This window comes from Saccopteryx bilineata, chromosome 1 (genome assembly GCF_036850765.1).
Source record: "Saccopteryx bilineata isolate mSacBil1 chromosome 1, mSacBil1_pri_phased_curated, whole genome shotgun sequence".
Lineage (NCBI taxonomy): Eukaryota > Metazoa > Chordata > Mammalia > Chiroptera > Emballonuridae > Saccopteryx > Saccopteryx bilineata.
Window position 1 is genome coordinate 387,239,069 of NC_089490.1, and position 17,190 is coordinate 387,256,258.

A 17,190-nucleotide genomic window follows, 5' to 3' on the forward strand; every position below is an offset into this window, starting at 1 on the left:
TCTTTCTAAAAATCAATAACTAAAGTAAAAAAAAAACCCTATTCAGTGAACACTTATGGGCCAAGCACTATGCATGCCTAGGGTTATAAAGTAAATAAGATTGGCAGGGTCCTCAAAGGCTGTGCCCAACACAGTTCTTCAACACAGAAAGTCCTCATTCAGTGAGAAAATGATTAATTAAAAACATGTATATACAGTATTTAATATAGAGAAGGACAAAAAATGCTCTCCACTTGTCAAATGGAGTGTGTGTGTGTGTGCTAAATTTCCTATTATTTTAGGGGTGCTGTGGATTTGGAATGCAGATATTTGCTTTCTTGGGTGTGGAGACGCAGAAGGTGGGTTTCTCGCCTCCAGAGTACTGTCGTTCCAATTTCCCTGGATCTGTGACAAGCAGGCATTATTAGCTCAGGAGTATTTCTGAAATGACTGCTGCTGCTGGAAGCCCCAGGAAGTCTCCAGTGGAAGTGACAACTTCCACCAGATGGCGCTAAGGTACAGCTGGGACCAGAAACAGATTTGCATTCTGCAGCCCCTATCAAGTAAACTGCATAGACTCAGTGAGGGGGGGAGGGGGGGTCATTTCATTAGCTTCTCAGTAACACTTTGAATTTTGATTGAATTTTTTAGATTCCACTTACTACCTTATGATAGGAATTTTACTGTGCATGTAGAAGGCTAGATCACATAAATAATATAAAAACAAAATGAAAATAAAGTCTCTCTTCCCCATTTCTTCCTCCACAATTGCTCTCCCCAAAATTGTTAATTGCTTCTTGGATTCGTTCCTGAAAAAAAAACTGTACATATGCCTTAATATAATCATCTACATATATGTTAATCTCTCCTGTTCTTTGTATGTATATATATTTATATACATGTGCATATGTATTTCATTTGTTTCTTAACATAAAAGGGATCATACTTGCCCACTGTTTTTGATCTGGGGCCCTGCTGTCATATGAACATATATTGAAGATAATTCTGCATCAACACATATGTGCATTCTTATATTATTCCATTTTAACCATGTTCCATAATTTATTTTGGTTGTCAGGTTTTTGTTTTTTTTTTTTCTATTAGAAATAGTACTGTAATGAGTATTTTTAATAAACATTGTTGAGACTATACACAGGGTAAATTTCATACAGGGGGGTTATTGGGGGAAGTTTACCGCGTTTTCCATTTGATGGATACTGCCAATTGCTTTCCAGGGATGTTTCACGCCTCACTGATACTGATTACGGTATAATACAATATTACATTTTTTGTCCGTTTTAGAAGTTTTTATCAGTGAAGCATGGTGCCTCTTGTCAGTTTGCAGTTTCTTTAATTATGAACAAGTCTGCCTGGCTTTGAGTTTCCCTGTTGGAGCCTGAGCTTGACGCGCCTGCCTGGGAGAAACCGTAAGCGGTGCCCTGACTCCTCCTGTCCAGTAGGGGGCGCGGGCCAGGACGCTCCCGCATGCGCAGTGCGCTAGGTGTCAGAGGCCGAGCCGGGTCCCCGGCGCCGCACTCCTCGCTCGCTCGCGCAGCCCTGGCGCCCGGGGTGGCGGCCGCCGATTCGCAGCGATCCCACCTGGGCTGCCGTGGCCCGCGCCACGCGGCATGAGCCGGTGACCGAGCGCGGGGCCGAGCGGGAGGCACCCGTGGCCGAGGTAAGCGCAGCGCCGAAGGGCCGGCGGGTGCGGAGGTGCGGGCTCGGGCCTCCCCGGGCCGCGGCGCAGTCTGGCCCCGGCCGCCGGGAGAGCGCGGGCCGTGCGGAGGCCTGAGGGCTGCGGGAGGCGCCCCACCCCGCCCCGCGGCGCCGCTGGCCGCGACGACGTGCCGCTTTGGGGGCGCTTTGATTCCCGCACTTCCTTCTCCTTGCCCGGCCCGCACTGGGTTCCCACCTGTCTCCCCTGTCCACGCTGTCCCGCGTCCGCTCCTTCCATTTTTGCCGGGGCCGCCCTCCGCTCTGAGCTCTCCCACCTCCTTCCCGCGAGCCGCGGGGACCTGTCTCCTCTGCGGCGACTCCTGGGCGCTGCGGGGGCCTGTGGCACCCAGGGCGGGGCTTGGTGCCTGTGCCCCACCCACCTCGGAAAGAGGACTAGCTGGGGAGGGTGGCCCAGGGGTCTGGGCTCTGGACATCGACTGGAAGCTGAGGGGCATCTGGAGGTTTCCTGCTGGTGGTGGGAACTAGATCTAGGTCTACCTTTTGAGACTCCAACGATTGCTTGAGTCCGTTTTAATTCTAAGTCAGTCGGGTGCTCTAAGGACTTAAGACTTGGTTTGTAAATTTCAGAGCTCAGAGGCTCTTCACGGTAATGAGATTTATGACTCACTTGCAGTCATTCCTCACTTCCGCTGCTTTAAGCCTTCTGGTTGGGTGTGCTGGTGGGAATGGATAGATTTTCTTCTGCCAGGTTATGTTGTTTCAGCTAATTGAAGAACGAAAAAGGTTTATCCAGTCTAGGCTTTTTGAAGGTGAGCAGGGGAGGCCGCTTCCCGTGAGAAGAACCCAAGGCTCTGGAGCCAGACTGCCGTCCTCCACGTCTCAGCGTTGGCATTTTCTAGCTGTGTGTCATTGGGCACGTTACTCAACCTTGCTGTTGCACTTTCCCTGTCTGTAAAGTGAGGATAATAGCTTGTCACGTGGCACTCTAAGGTAGATTAAATAAATTAACCCAAAGTGCTTAAAACAGATCTTGACATGTAGTAAATCCTCAGTCATGTTTAATTATAATAACTAAATATAATTGAATTGATTATTATATAATTCACTAACAAAGGGGTACAGGTTTTTTTTTTTTTTTTTTTTAAATGGAAACCAGTTTTAGGGCTGGTTAGTCACAGTATAACTTTAATTGTAAAGAAGTCTACCAGGTATGGCAGTGAATTGCAGATTTGCCTGAGTTGGCTGATATTTGGTTCGTTTGTTTTCAGGTACGTCTGGGTTAAGTTCTAGTGTCACTGAACCCTGGGAATTCAGCTGTGAGTGCTTTTCCAAAAAATGGTTAAGGGATGTAAAGTACAGCATTTGGAATATAGTCAGTAATATTCTAATAACTATGTATGCTCTCAGAGGGATGTGAGATTTATTCTAATGGTCACTTAGTAAGTTACATAGTGTTTAATCACTGGGTTATACACCTGAAACTAATATAATAATGTGTGTCAACTGTAATTAAAAATAAAAATGAATTAAAAAGTTAAGATAACAGATTGTGACTCAAAACATTGGACTGAGTGGATTGGAATCAGCCCAAAACACCCAGGAAAGGTTATTCAGGCAAATTTTAGGAATAAATAATTCCAGGAACAGAAAATGCATCTCATCCGGACAGTAGAGTAGGGTTAAAAGATTTTCCACTGACTTAGTGCTTGACAGCCAGCCAGATGATTCCAATGTTTTGCAGGGACAGGTTTGATGTGTTTCAAGGAGGGTAAAGTTTGTAGGGCTTTGGTGTGAAATTCTTGTTTTAATCTAGGTTATGGTATTATGTGGAACAAACAGTCATTAGTAGGAGATTCCTTTTGGTCTGTCTTCTTCAGGGAAGCTTAGTGTTAGAGGAGAGGAGGGTGTTTAGTGGTGGACACAGAAAATTCAGTCTATACTTAACGATTTCCCCCCCCCTTTGCAAACTCTAGTTCAAGAAAGCTGATGATCAGTTCCTCACCTTACAATAACTCAAAGGTTATTGAGCCTGAAAGGTGTGTGCACTGATGGAACTGGGAAGAACAGAGACACTCATTTATTCAAGAGACATTTATGGTTATATAAAATGTGTTCTAGGCATGGGATTGGATGCTGATAATACATAAACTGAGACAGTTGGTACTAGAAATCGCTCTAGAAAGCAGACAGAATAGTACTGTGAAACTGGAATCACTCACCCTCAGATGGCAACACGGACCCCTTTGCTGGTGGTGAGTGAGGAGCGGATAGCCCCTGGTGTCTCTAGCGTCACCACTGTCAGACTCCCAGAGGGGACTGGGGTGAAAGGGAAGGCACTGGCTAGTACAGTAGCTCTAGCACTTGACCGATATGTGGAAAATGGTAATGACGAGAATAGTGGAATTGGTTGCCTTGTTTTTTGAATCTCCCTTAGGGGCCTTGAGATAATACAAGGTTCAGATAGCCATGGCTGGATAGCTCAGTTGGTTAGTATCATCCCAAAGCGCAGAGGTTGCTGGTTCAATCCCCAGTTAGGGCACACACAGGAACAGATTGATGTTACTGTTTCTCTCACTCCCTTCCTCTCTCACTAAAATCAGTAAATTTAAAAAAAAAGAAAGAAAAGATATGGCTTGGATCAGGACGCCCTGTGAAAGACAGATTGCTCTGTGACAGCCTCTTCAGCAGGAGCGCAGACTGTGTTGACAGCCAGTCCCCAGATTTAATCGTAATTGTGGCAGAACTGCAAAGGAAGCTGAATGCACAGCTTACCCAGACTACGTCTGCTAAAGTCGGGAGCGAGACCTGGGATGGAGATAATTTGGGTGGAGGCATTGGGCACTTGGAACGCCCAGGTTTCCTTAGCTCCTCTGGGCCAGCGGAAGTGTCCACCTCTCTATTGTAGAGGAGAATGACTTCTTGCCTAGGCAGTAGGCAGAGACCTCACTTGAGGCAGATGCCTTGCTAGATATTGTTTATGCTCCTTAAGATCTGCCTCTTCTTCCCTTCAGCTCTCAGCATTGCCTAAGCAGGCAAGTACAGTCCCTGCTACAGGGGGAATAGCTTTTGTACTGAAAATACTGTAGGACCTGATTCATATGAACCAGCTGGAGGGTGTCAGAGTGAATTTTGAGGGTGTTAGACGAAGAGTGGGTGTACTGGTTGATTATCAAGCGGTACGGGAGAGACTGTTGCCTTGGGGGCATTCTCAGGATTCAGGATTTATTTATTTAATTTTTATTTATTTATTTATTTATTTTTTTGTATTTTTTCTGAAGCTGGAAACGGGGAGAGACAGTCAGACAGACTCCCGCATGCGCCCGACCGGGATCCACCCGGCACGCCCACCATGGGGCGACACTCTGCCCACCAGGGGGCAATGCTTTGCCCATCCTGGGCATCGCCATGTTGCGACCAGAGCCACTCTACCGCCTGAGGCAGAGGCCACAGAGCCATCCCCAGCGCCCGGGCCATCTTTGCTCCAATAATGGAGCCTTGGCTGCGGGAGGGGAAGAGAGAGACAGAGAGGAAAGCGCGGCGGAGGGGTGGAGAAGCAAATGGACGCTTCTCCTGTGTGCCCTGGCCGGGAATCGAACCCGGGTCCTCCGCACGCTAGGCCGACGCTCTACCGCTGAGCCAACCAGCCAGGGTTTGATTCAGGATTTAATGGCCTAGCAAGGCCTAATATGCTGCTAGGCAGACTCCTTGAAGCTTGGGTATGGCAATGGCCAACACCGCTGGATCTCAACAGCGGGTGGTTTGGCCTCCCCAGGGGATATTTTGACAGTGTCCAGATATAATTTTAGTTGTCAGAAGTAAGGATGGCTTCTGGCTTCTACTGAGCAGAAATCAGGGATGCTACTAAACTGTCTACATTTTACAGATCAGCTCCCCACAGTTATCTCGGCAAAGAATTGAGGAAAGGGTCAGGAGGAGATTGGAGGTGGAGGTTTGAAGTAGATTCATTTTTCAAGGCTAGAGACACACTGCTTGCCCATATTCCTGGGCGGGTGAGCTCCCTTCACTCTAGAAATATGGAATGCCCAGGAAGGGGACCAGCATCTTGGAGAAGCTCAGTGTTGACTGTCCTCTGTAGGTCACAATTGACTTTAGTTCCCAACTCTTTATGAAGACGATAGGATTCTGAAGTAGCAGAGGCATGTTTCAGGGTGGTGGCACTAAGCATCAGAAGGCAGGTAGACACAATAAATGCCCATATGGGCATCAAGACCTGCCTCACAGCCAGTGTGCCTTGACCCACTGTCATGCTAATAGAGCATGGTGTTCCTGAGGGCAGTGTAGACGGGCAGCCAACCAGGATGCTGCTTGACTTGTATAACCAGATAAAAATCAAGCACTGGCAAGTAGGCTGATGTCAGCTGCTGTAATGGAAAAATCACTGTTCATCACCTGGTTTTCAGATGTGAGCTTTCAGACCCTTATCCCATGGATTGAGAGGAAGGCTGGATCTCTTTGAAGAAATACTTTGCAACATCCTTGCAAGTATAAACAAATGTTCCCCCAGTTCTTCCTGAAGGGAAGCACAGCTCTTTGTCAGATTAGCTGTACATCAAGGAAAGGGTTCTATCCACACCTTTTGAGGACTGTTGCTATATATTCTGAGCTGACAGTAGTACCAGGAAACCCTCAAGTATTAGTGGGTAGGAGTTGGCAGATAAATGCTCTAGACCAGTGGTAGTCAACCTGGTCCCTACCGCCCACTAGTGGGCATTCCAGCTTTCTTGGTGGGCGGTAGCAGAGCAACCAAAGTATAAATAAAAAGATAGGCCCTGGCCGGTTGGCTCAGTGGTAGAGCGTCGGCCTAGCGTGTGGAGGACCCGGGTTCGATTCCCGGCCAGGGCACATAGGAGAAGCGCCCATTTGCTTCTCCACCCCCCCTTCCTCTCTGTCTCTCTCTTCCCCTCCCGCAGCCAAGGCTCCATTGGAGCAAAGATGGCTCGGGCGCTGGGGATGGCTCTGTGGCCTCTGCCTCAGGCGCTAGAGTGGCTTTGGTCGCAACATGGCGACGCCCCGGAGGGGCAGAGCGTCGCCCCATGGTGGGCGTGCCGGGTGGATCCCGGTCGGGCCCATGTGGGAGTCTGTCTGACTGTCTCTCCCTGTTTCCAGCTTCAGAAAAAAAATGAAAAAAAAGCCCTGGCCGGTTGGCTCAGCGGTAGAGCGTCGGCCTAGCGTGCGGAGGACCCGGATTCGATTCCCGGCCAGGGCACATAGGAGAAGCGCCCATTTGCTTCTCCACCCCTCCGCCGCGCTTTCCTCTCTGTCTCTCTCTTCCCCTCCCGCAGCCAAGGCTCCATTGGAGCAAAGATGGCCCGGGCGCTGGGGATGGCTCTGTGGCCTCTGCCTCAGGCGCTAGAGTGGCTCTGGTTGCAACATGGCGACGCCCAGGATGGGCAGAGCATCGCCCCCTGGTGGGCAGAGCTTCGCCCCTGGTGGGCGTGCCGGGTGGATCCCGGTCCGGCGCATGCGGGAGTCTGTCTGGCTGTCTCTCCCTGTTTCCAGCTTCAGAAAAATGAAAAAAAAAAAAAAAAAAAAAAAAAAAAAAAGATAGATTTAACTATAGTAAGTTGTTTTATAAAGATTTATTCTGCCAAACAGCGAAAATCCGACATAAAGTACTTGGTAAGTAATTATTATATGCTTTAACTTGCTGTAACTCTGCTTTATAAATTTTATAAAGTAAAGTTACTTCCCTACTTTATAAATCACCATTACTGTGGAATTGGTGGGCAGTTAGAAAATTTTACTACAAACAGAGATACAAGAGTGGGCGGAAGGTATAAAAAGGTTGACTACCCTGCTCGACTCTCATCCTTCGGTGGGACAAGGTGTAGCCTACATGGTTCTTCAGAGTGGTCCTAGCAGCCCTGAGGCCCCTGTTGCCCTCACCTCAGCAGCAACCTGCTTAGTAATACAGTCCTTCCTGGCTTTCTCCAGTTCCCTCTCTGTCCTTGCTGCTTCACTCTAGTTTTCTGAGGTCACCTTCCAAGTAAGTAAACTACATACTTATATCCCCATCCTTGCTTTGGTTTTGTTTTTTGTCTATTTTTTTTGCAGAGAGGGACACAATTGGGGACCCAAACTATGACAGGTAGAAAGCAAAATGAATTGCTTAGGAATGTAACATAGTGGGTGTCAGCTTTTGTTCTAGCCCTTCTGCTGACCAGTTGGGACTCTGGAGCCAGATTACGTTCCTCCCGGGAGTTCCCGTGGCCCCGGGTCACAGTCAACACTTGGTGGTGTTGGACTGTTTTCCTGTGCTGGTAGGTAGATGTCTCACTGCGGTTCTACTTTCCCTGGCCACAGATGAGGCCAAACATCTTTTCACATGTTTCTTCTTCTGTGAAATTTGTGCGAGTCTTATCCAGTTTTCTATTTTTTATCCGTTTTGTTTTGGTTTTTTTTGTTTTTATTGCTTTGTATGTGTTCTTTATTCTGGTTATTAGTGTATATATTGCAAGTATCTTCTAGTTTGTAGATTTTTTTACTTCCTTATGGTGTCATTCCATGAACCAAAGTTCTTAATTGTAACCTTGAGTTTATTATTGTATCTTTTCCTACTTTGTTCCTATTTTGTCTTTTTTTGTATTGTTTCAGAAATCATTCTCTTCCCAGAAGTAAATATTCTTTCTTGTGTTCTAAATATTTTATAGGTTTGCCTGATACATATACATATAACTTTTTAATTTACTTTGTATAGATTTTTCCCTCCCTCTGGTTGCTTTTAATATTTTTCTCTGGCTTTTTTTTTAGTGGTTTTACTTTGACCTATCCAGGTGTGGTTTCTTTGTATGTATATATTCTGCTTGGAACTTAGTATCTTGAATCTGTGAGTTGATATTTTTTATTATTTTCAGAAAAGCTTAATAAAAGACACCTGGATTCTCTTATCTACTTCTGCATCGAATTTTTGCAGTATCACACATCATGTAGTCTCTGGAAAAGGAAAAGGAAAAAAATAATGTCAGTATTATTATGAAAACAGTTCAGGCCCTTTGAAAGGGTTGTGGGGAACCCCTGGAGTAGCGAACCATACTCTGACCAGTAGTCTTTAAGATTTTGGTGTTAAGGTTATACGCTAACCTCTTAAATAAGCTGTGGAGTGTACCCTCTTTTTTCTGAACTCTATAACAATTTGTGCAAAATTAGAACTATTGTTTTTTAGTGTTTAGTAGAACTTGGAAAATCTTCTGGGTCTGGGATTTTCTTTATAGGAAGATTTTAAAACTTCTGATTCAGTTTCTTTAATGAATAGTTATATTCAGGTTTACTGTTTTTCCTTGAGACCATTTTGATGTTACATTTTAAAATAATGTTTCCATTTCATCCTAGTTTTCAGATATATTGGCATAAGTGCATTGGTATTAATCATCTTATCTTTTAAATATATGTAGCATTTAGAATTGTTTCCATTTTCATTTGGATATTTATTTGTGCTTTTGTCCTTTCTCTTGATTAATCTTATCAGAATTATTTCAAATGTCAATTTTATTCATCTTTAAAGAAAACTTTTAGCTATGTCAACCCCTTTTGTTCTCTCTTTAATTAATTATTTTGTGTTTTGTTTATTACCTATTTCCTCCGATTATTTTTGGATTTATTTTGTCCTTATAATGTCTTTTTTGTAGTTAATCTGCAAATCATGAGAATTTGTAAAGCTTTTATTCCCTTAACCCCAGTTTTGTTAGAGTGTGAAACAGTATTTTTCAAACTGGGTAACCTGTTATTGGATGTATAATTGAGATAGTAGGTTTTGGCTAGAATTTTTAAAAACGCAGTAAGATAACAGAATAGAAAAATACAATGTTCACCAAATGTCCTATGACTAGTACTGTGTACTAAGGTTAAACATTGTTTTGTAGGCCTGACCTGTGGTGGCGCAGTGGATAAAGCATTGACCTGGAAATGCTGAGGTCGCTGGTTCGAAACCCTGGGCTTGCCTGGTCAAGGCACATATGGGAGTTGATGCTTCCAGCTCCTCCCCCCTTCTCTCTCTCTGTCTCTCTCTCCTCTGTCTCTCTCCTCTCTAAAAATGAATAAATAAAATAAAAATTAAAAAAAAAACAAAAAAAACCCATTGTTTTGTGAAACTTCTATTTTGAATAAATATATGCCACACACACACACACACACACACACATATACATATACACATTTGTGCCTATATTTGTAGGTTTTAGTTGAAAAGAAAATTTTGAAAGACACTGTGTAGTAGTGGCTCTCAAAGGTAGTTTGTTTCAATGAAGATTTTAAACCTGGTTGCACAAAATAAACATCTGAGCAGCTTGCTAAAATGACAGATTTTGTGACCTTATTTTAGATCTATCTACTAATACAACCTTCAGTGCTGGGGCCAGAGACTCTTACCAAGCTTCCTGTGTGATTCTCAGCCTTTGGGTATTTGAGAACCATTAATTCGAGATCTAAGTAGACCTTGAGAGCCTGTCGGCAAGTTCTAACGGGGAGCAGTACGCAGTGTTCAGTGCAGGTCCTTGCATGTATAATATTTGTCCCAAAGCTCTAGGAGGGAATACTGAAGTGACAAGAGAGCTGTTGGCGGGGGCGGGGCTGGAGGTAGTGTGGGCAGGCAGCTGGGAACATCCTGTTGGTTGTATTAGCATGGGTCAAATAGAATATATCATATCCAATACCCCAAATGATAATCTTGAGGCTTACAGTGTATGAGCTTTCATACATTAGTCTGTGACTAGCAAACTTGTTATGTTCCAGCTCATGGTCTCAGAGAGGAACAAGTAGAAATCATTCATGACTGTTCAGCACACTTTACCCAAAAAGCTGATAATGATCACAACAGCCAAGGCTTGGCAGTGCCTTGCTGGCTAGGCAGGAAGCAGTTTTACAGCGTGGGCAGTGACCGGGGAGAGCTCTGTTTAGCTGAAGTGAAAATGGTTGATAAACCCTGAGGTGGTCGATGAGCTTTTCAGTTATTTCCCTTTATAGTAATAGCTTTTCTGAAAGATGAGTGAATAGAATGAGACCATTTTGTAGACTGAGACTTGGATTTGTGGCATGCCAAAGTATATAGTTTGTTGCAATAACTTGGTAAATCTGTGACATGTTACAGTCACACTGCAGGCTCTACTGTCCCCACGTAATATCTGGACAACAGTTAGGGGAGGTTTGTTTGGTAAGGATCTACAGGGGAAATCTGTGTTTTTAGTTGAGGACTAAGAGTTTTCTTTTTATCAGTCAGTGATGGTTATTGGCTGTTTCATTTAGTTATGAATTGATTGAGTCACAAACTAACCCAATTCTTAGTGGCTTTAAAACAACAATCACATATTTACTAAAGATTCTGCAATCTGTGTAGAGGTCAGTGGGGTGGATATGTCCACTTCACATAGTTCCATTGGGGTCTTTCTGAGGTTGCCTTCAACTGGAAGCTCCCCTTCCTTACAGTGTGGCAGCTGGGTTCCAAGAGGACAAAACCAGTGACTATAGGATTTCTTAAGGCCAGGACTCAAAAGCCCTAGTATGTCACTTCTGACACATTCTCTTAGTCAAAGCAGATCACAAACAAAGCTAACCCAGATTCAATGGGAAGGGAAATAGATTCCACCTTTGGATTGGATTGCATATTCAGTGGTGAGAGTAGCTGTTGGCATCAATCTTTGGAAACTGATCCACCACACTGGCCCTATTTTCCCTCCTTCCTTCCCTCCCTCCTTTCTTCTTTCCTCCCTCCATCTCTCCCTCCCCCCTCCCCTCCTTCCTCTCCCTCTTTCTCTCTTTCTCTCCCTCCCTCCCTCCATCCTTCCCTCCCCCTCCCTCTTTCTCTCTCTCTCCCTCCCTCCCTCCCTTCCTCCCTCTTTCCTTCCTTCCCTCCTTTCCTCTCTCTCTCCATTCTTTTATTCCTTCTATCTAAATGTGTCAACTACTGCCTTCCTTATAAAACATTGCTGTATATTTTATTTGGAGATTAAAGATTAATCTTTTCTTCTCTAAATACCCTTGCCACTTGATACTTTCCTAGTGGTATTTCTAATAATTTATTTTTATTTTTATTTTTCCTTTTACAGAGACACAGAGAGAGAGTCAGAGAGAGGGATAGACAGGGACAGACAGGAACGGAGAGATGAGAAGCATCAATCATTAGTTTTTCGTTGCGCATTGCAACACCTTAGTTGTTCATTGATTGCTTTTTCATATGTGCCTTGACCATGGGCCTTCAGCAGACCGAGTAACCCCTTGCTTGAGCCAGCGACCTTGGGCTCAAGCTGGTGAGCTTTTTTTTTGCTCAAACCAGATGAACCCGCGCTCAAGCTAGTGACCTCGGGGTCTGGAACCTGGATCCGCATCCCAGTCCGACGCTTTACCCACTGCGCCACTGCCTGGTCAGGCCCTAGTGGTATTTCTATATCTTACGTTTTGGTACAGTTTTGTTTCTCACTAGAAGGTAAATTCCTTTAAGACGGGGTCTCTGCTTGGTTCTGTTTCTTTTACAATGCATGGTAGTTGCTCCCTAGAGGGTTGAATGAATAAATGAATGGAAACAGATTTTAGGGAACTACGCCTCAGTTTGTCCAGATGAAGCGTCAGTTGTTATGCAGTGTTTGAAGACAAAACAAAACAGCAGTCTTTAGCTGTTGCACTTTTGTTTTTCTTCCCTGGCCCCACACGTTTACGAACTTATGCTTTTGGTGAATATATTTAGGATATAATTGTATTTTTGTATCATATTATAGATATTTATATTACGTAGTATATGTAGTATTAAATGTTAAAGATATTATATAGCATATATTCGTATCTATAAAGAAAGGTCAAAATTCCTTTTCATTATTTCATCAAACCTCTTAAGGGAAAGACACAGGTATATTAAAAGTTAAACAGTCCTTTCAACTGTCATTTACCCCAAATACTTCATTTTTCTCCTTTCTTCACCTGTTGACCAGGAGCGTGAGGAAGAGGCTGTCTGTGTCATTATGTGTGCGTCGGTCAAGTACAATATCCGGGGTCCTGCCCTCATCCCAAGAATGAAGACCAAGCACCGAATCTACTACATCACCCTGTTCTCTGTTGTCCTCCTGGGCCTCATTGCCACGGGCATGTTTCAGTTCTGGCCTCATTCCATCGAGTCCTCAAGTGACTGGAACGTGGAGAAGCGCAGTGTCCGAGACGTGCCCGTGGTCCGGCTGCCGGCCGACAGTCCCATCCCCGAGCGGGGCGACCTCAGTTGCAGAATGCACACGTGTTTTGATGTCTACCGCTGTGGCTTCAACCCAAAGAACAAAATCAAGGTGTATATCTACTCTCTGAAGAAGTACGTGGATGACTCTGGCGTCCCAGTCAGCAACACCATCTCCCGGGAGTATAATGAGCTGCTCACGGCTATCTCAGACAGCGACTACTACACGGACGACATCACCCGGGCCTGCCTGTTTGTCCCGTCCATCGACGTGCTGAACCAGAACTCGCTCCGCATTAAGGAGACTGCGCAAGCGCTGGCCCAACTCTCTAGGTATTTTACAGACTGGAGCCACGTCCTTCAGGGAACTGAAGGGAAGGGGAGCGAGAAGAATGTTCCCTCCCTGGGGCTGGCTCTTCTCTCCTGGAGGGGACGTGGGTGGGCAGTGCTTTAGCACGAGGGCAGTGCTGTGAGCAGTCCGCCTTCGGTGCTTCTGTGATGGGCTCACACTTCTTAGAGTGTAAAAACTATGGGTGGGTCATCTCTCCATATATTTTCTTTTAAATTTAAATACTTTTCCCCACATCTTTATTATCCACAAATACATGTTCACTGTAAAAGTTCTGAAAATACAGGTAAACAAAAGAGTATAAGACTTATCCTGTTTCTAAGACATAATCATTATTAATATATAGTCATCTTTGTAAAAATATATGCATATGCATAATTATATATTTCTATATAAAAAATATAAATATACATTTTAGTCAAGAATAGGAACACAGTACATACTGTCTTACTGCCTTTTTCCCTTAAATATATTGAAAATATATTTTCAAATAATTTTATACTTTTTTACTATATAATTTTAAGGGCTGTATAGTATTCCATGTTGCACGTGTTCCATGATGTATTTAACAAACCTTCTATATTTGATTTATTTTTTGTTTTCTTTAATGGCACACATTCAGAGAGAGTTTCAGGCTTCCATGATCATAAGCAGTTCTATCGTGGACAGGCTCGGAGTACACATCCACCCGTATTTCCCTTCTGTGGCTCCAGGCTGATTAACACCTGACGCGCTGCCCGGGTTACCGGAAGCCCCCTTTGCATGCCTGAGAGGTGGCCCTATTTTAGGTTGGGGATACTTGCTACTTATCATCCAGTAACTGGTTCTTGTTTTTGTTTCTTCACCATTGACGTGTAAATTCTCCTGTTTGATTTCTTATTAGGTGGGATCGAGGTACAAACCACCTGCTGTTTAACATGCTGCCTGGAGGTCCCCCAGATTACAACACGGCTCTGGATGTCCCCAGAGACAGGTGGGTGTGTTTGGGGTTGTCACTGTGATGGGTTTCTGAGGCTTAAGTAAATATAAGACCCTTTTATTCATGTGTAATCATATTTCTAAGCCTACTAGGACCTACTTTGTAATCAGAATTGCTTGTTAAAATAAAAAATTGCCCTAGGCACTTTCCTCTTTTTTTAAAAAAAAATTTTATTTATTCATTTTTTTAGAGAAGAGAGAGAAAGGGGGAGAGAGAGACAGAGAGGGAGAGAGAGAAGGTGGGGAGGAGCTGAAAGCATCAACTCCCATATGTGCCTTGACCAGGCAGGCCCAGGGTTTCGAACCGGCAACCTCAGCATTTCCAGGTCACCGCTTTATCCACTGCGCCACCACAGGTCAGGCGGCACTTTCCTCTTTAAGAGATAGAACTGAGAGCTGCTTAGATCTGTTGTGGGGAACCAATTACAGCTTATGTTCTAGAACAGTGATTTTCAACCTTTTTTGAGCTGTGGCACATTTTTTACATTTACAAAATCCTGGGGCACACCACCTACCAAAATGACACAAAATGACACTCTAACTGCTAGAATTTATTTAAAGTTTAAATAAATTACATTTATTAAAAAAAAGTTAAATAAAAAAGGATAACCCCCTCATATATACAGTCCCATGTAACATCCCTCATATATACAGTCGCACGTAACATCCCTCATATATACAGTCCCACGTAACATCCCTCATATATACAGTCACACGTAACATCCCCTTATAAATACAGTCCCACGTAGCATCCCCTCATATATACAGTCCCATGTAACCCCTCATATGTACAGTCCCATGTATCCCCTCATATATACAGCCCCGCTAATAGATACTGGCGCTTTCATCAAGGTTGTGGGTTCAAATCAATTTGGCAAATACTCTCTCTATATACAGACTGGACAAAATCAATTTTAGAAAATGTTGGGTACTTGTGTAACATCATAAGTCCTCAGAGCATCTCTACTGTCAGATTGAGAAGTTTGCTTTCTAGGTAAGGATTCTGATAAATACTAGAGTTCTCCCTGAGGTTGTGGGTTCAAATCCCATGGTCAGCTGGGTGCAGGGGCCTTGGTTCTGTCTGGTTTTTTTTTTTTCGTTTTTTTTTTCTTCTGAAGCCGGAAACGGGGAGAGACAGTCAGACAGACTCCCGCGTGCACCCGACCGGGATCCACCCGGCACGCCCACCAGGGGGCGATGCTCTGCCCCTCCGGGGCGTCGCTCTGCTGCGACCAGAGCCACTCCAGCGCCTGGGGCAGAGGCCGAGGAGCCATCCCCAGCGCCCGGGCCATCTTTGCTCCAGTGGAGTCTCGGCTGCGGGAGGGGAAGAGAGAGACAGAGAGGAAGGAGAGGGGGAGGGGTGGGGAAGCAGATGGGCGCTTCTCCTGTGTGCCCTGGCCGGGAATCGAACCCAGGACTTCTGCACGCCAGGCCGACACTCCACCACTGAGCCAACCGGCCAGGGCCTCTGTCTGTTTTGATGGTGTATATAGAGATTTGAGCTCTTTAAGAAGATGACCCTTCAGGAGGCCATATACAATATAGATAACATTGTGATGCATTGTATATCACCCTCTGTGGGGGCCTCTTTTAAAAAGAAAAAGGTCAAATATCTGTATACACCATCAGGATAGACATAACCAGCTGAGGCTGAGGCTTCATCTAGTGGTGGCAACATTTACTTCCAGTCCTGACTAGGATTAGAAATCGGGACCATGGGGAGGAGTAGCAGCTTTAACTACTTGCTGCGGCCACACAATGACAAGTGCACTGCAGCCCGAGCGGGGACCTTCCTGGGTGTGGATGAGAGGCGGCCTACTATTGGTTCATCGCTAGTGGTCAGGATGAATCCTAGAAAGTGATTGGTCAGTGAGCATTCCCTGTGCCTCCACTCTTCCTGTCGCTGATAGCTGGAGGGATTGTGAGGGGAATGTTTATGTTCGGACGGAGGCGGCTGGTGGTGGGCCAGATAAATAGCCTCTGCGGGCCGTTATCCGGCACGTGGGTCATAGTTTGGGGACCCATGTTTAATTTCCCCACGGCACACCTGTCCATGTCTCACGGCACACTAGTTGAAAAACACTGTTCTAGAATAGCATCTTAAAAAACTATTTTTCTGTATATATATTTTAATCTGGGTGGGGAGGGAGAGAAACAGAGAGAGAGGCATCAACTTGTTGTTCACTTAGTTCCAGTTAGTTGTGTAATCACTGATTGCTTCTCGTTCATGCCCTGACCTCTTTCATGCCAGGTCAGTGCTTTATCCACTGGGCCACCGGCCAGAGCCTGTGTTAATGCCCTCTGAGAGCAGCACCCCCACCCCCTAAGGCCTGGTTCCTGCCTGGTTTTTGTCAGCTCTCTGAATTTGTGAGCACTTGCCAGAAGTAGAGGCATAGCTTACTGAGGTGCTGACTAAGGTTTCTCTTCTAGTGCTGGGTGCAGGGCTTCCAGGAGAGCAGAGAGCTTGGGCCCGAGATCAGAGTCCTGGGAAATACTCAAGGTGTAGGATTGTTATAAGTTTATGCATAAACTCATTTATAATCAATTTTATTTCAGTTGATGTTTAACTCTTAAAAATCTCTGGAAAAGGTGAGTGAACAGCCCAGGGCTAGCTGTGTTCTTAATTTGTTAGAGGTTAACGTTGTCCTTTATGAAAATCTACATAGTACAACTTTTCCCCAGATGATTAAATCTAAGCCCTCTTTGCTTTAAGTATTATCTAGAGTCAGAGTTGTGTTTCTAACCGGAAATACAGTTATCACTACGATAGGGCCACGGGGACCACTCCTCAACGTTGACGTAGAAACTGTTTTGGACGATAGAGGGCAGTCAGGCTCCACACGTTCTATAGAAACCAGCCAAACCCTAGCGATCCGGATTTGGCTCTCAGCCCCAGTGTTCCTGAGTGGGCTACTGTTTTATGGATTTGGTTGTTCTGGGAGAGGGAAACACTTTAGAGAATAGAGAAGGGAAGAAAAAGAGCTGTTAGGAACGTGATGTCTTCACCTGCTGTTCTGGGTTTATTTTGAGAAGGGCTTAT

The 17,190-nt window shown here is 44.8% G+C and overlaps 1 protein-coding gene across 1 annotated transcript in view; it reads left to right on the forward strand.

The window, feature by feature from the left end:
* The first annotated feature begins 1,473 nt into the window (after positions 1-1,473).
* EXT2 (exostosin glycosyltransferase 2) overlaps positions 1,474-17,190 on the forward strand; it is a 150,594-nt gene continuing 134,877 nt past the window's right edge. Inside the window, exons 1-3 of the mRNA XM_066251323.1 lie at positions 1,474-1,657; positions 12,591-13,156; positions 14,056-14,145. Of these exons, the coding sequence (XP_066107420.1) occupies positions 12,621-13,156; positions 14,056-14,145 (626 nt within the window). The 5' untranslated portion in view covers positions 1,474-1,657; positions 12,591-12,620. The remainder of the gene's footprint in view (positions 1,658-12,590; positions 13,157-14,055; positions 14,146-17,190) is intronic.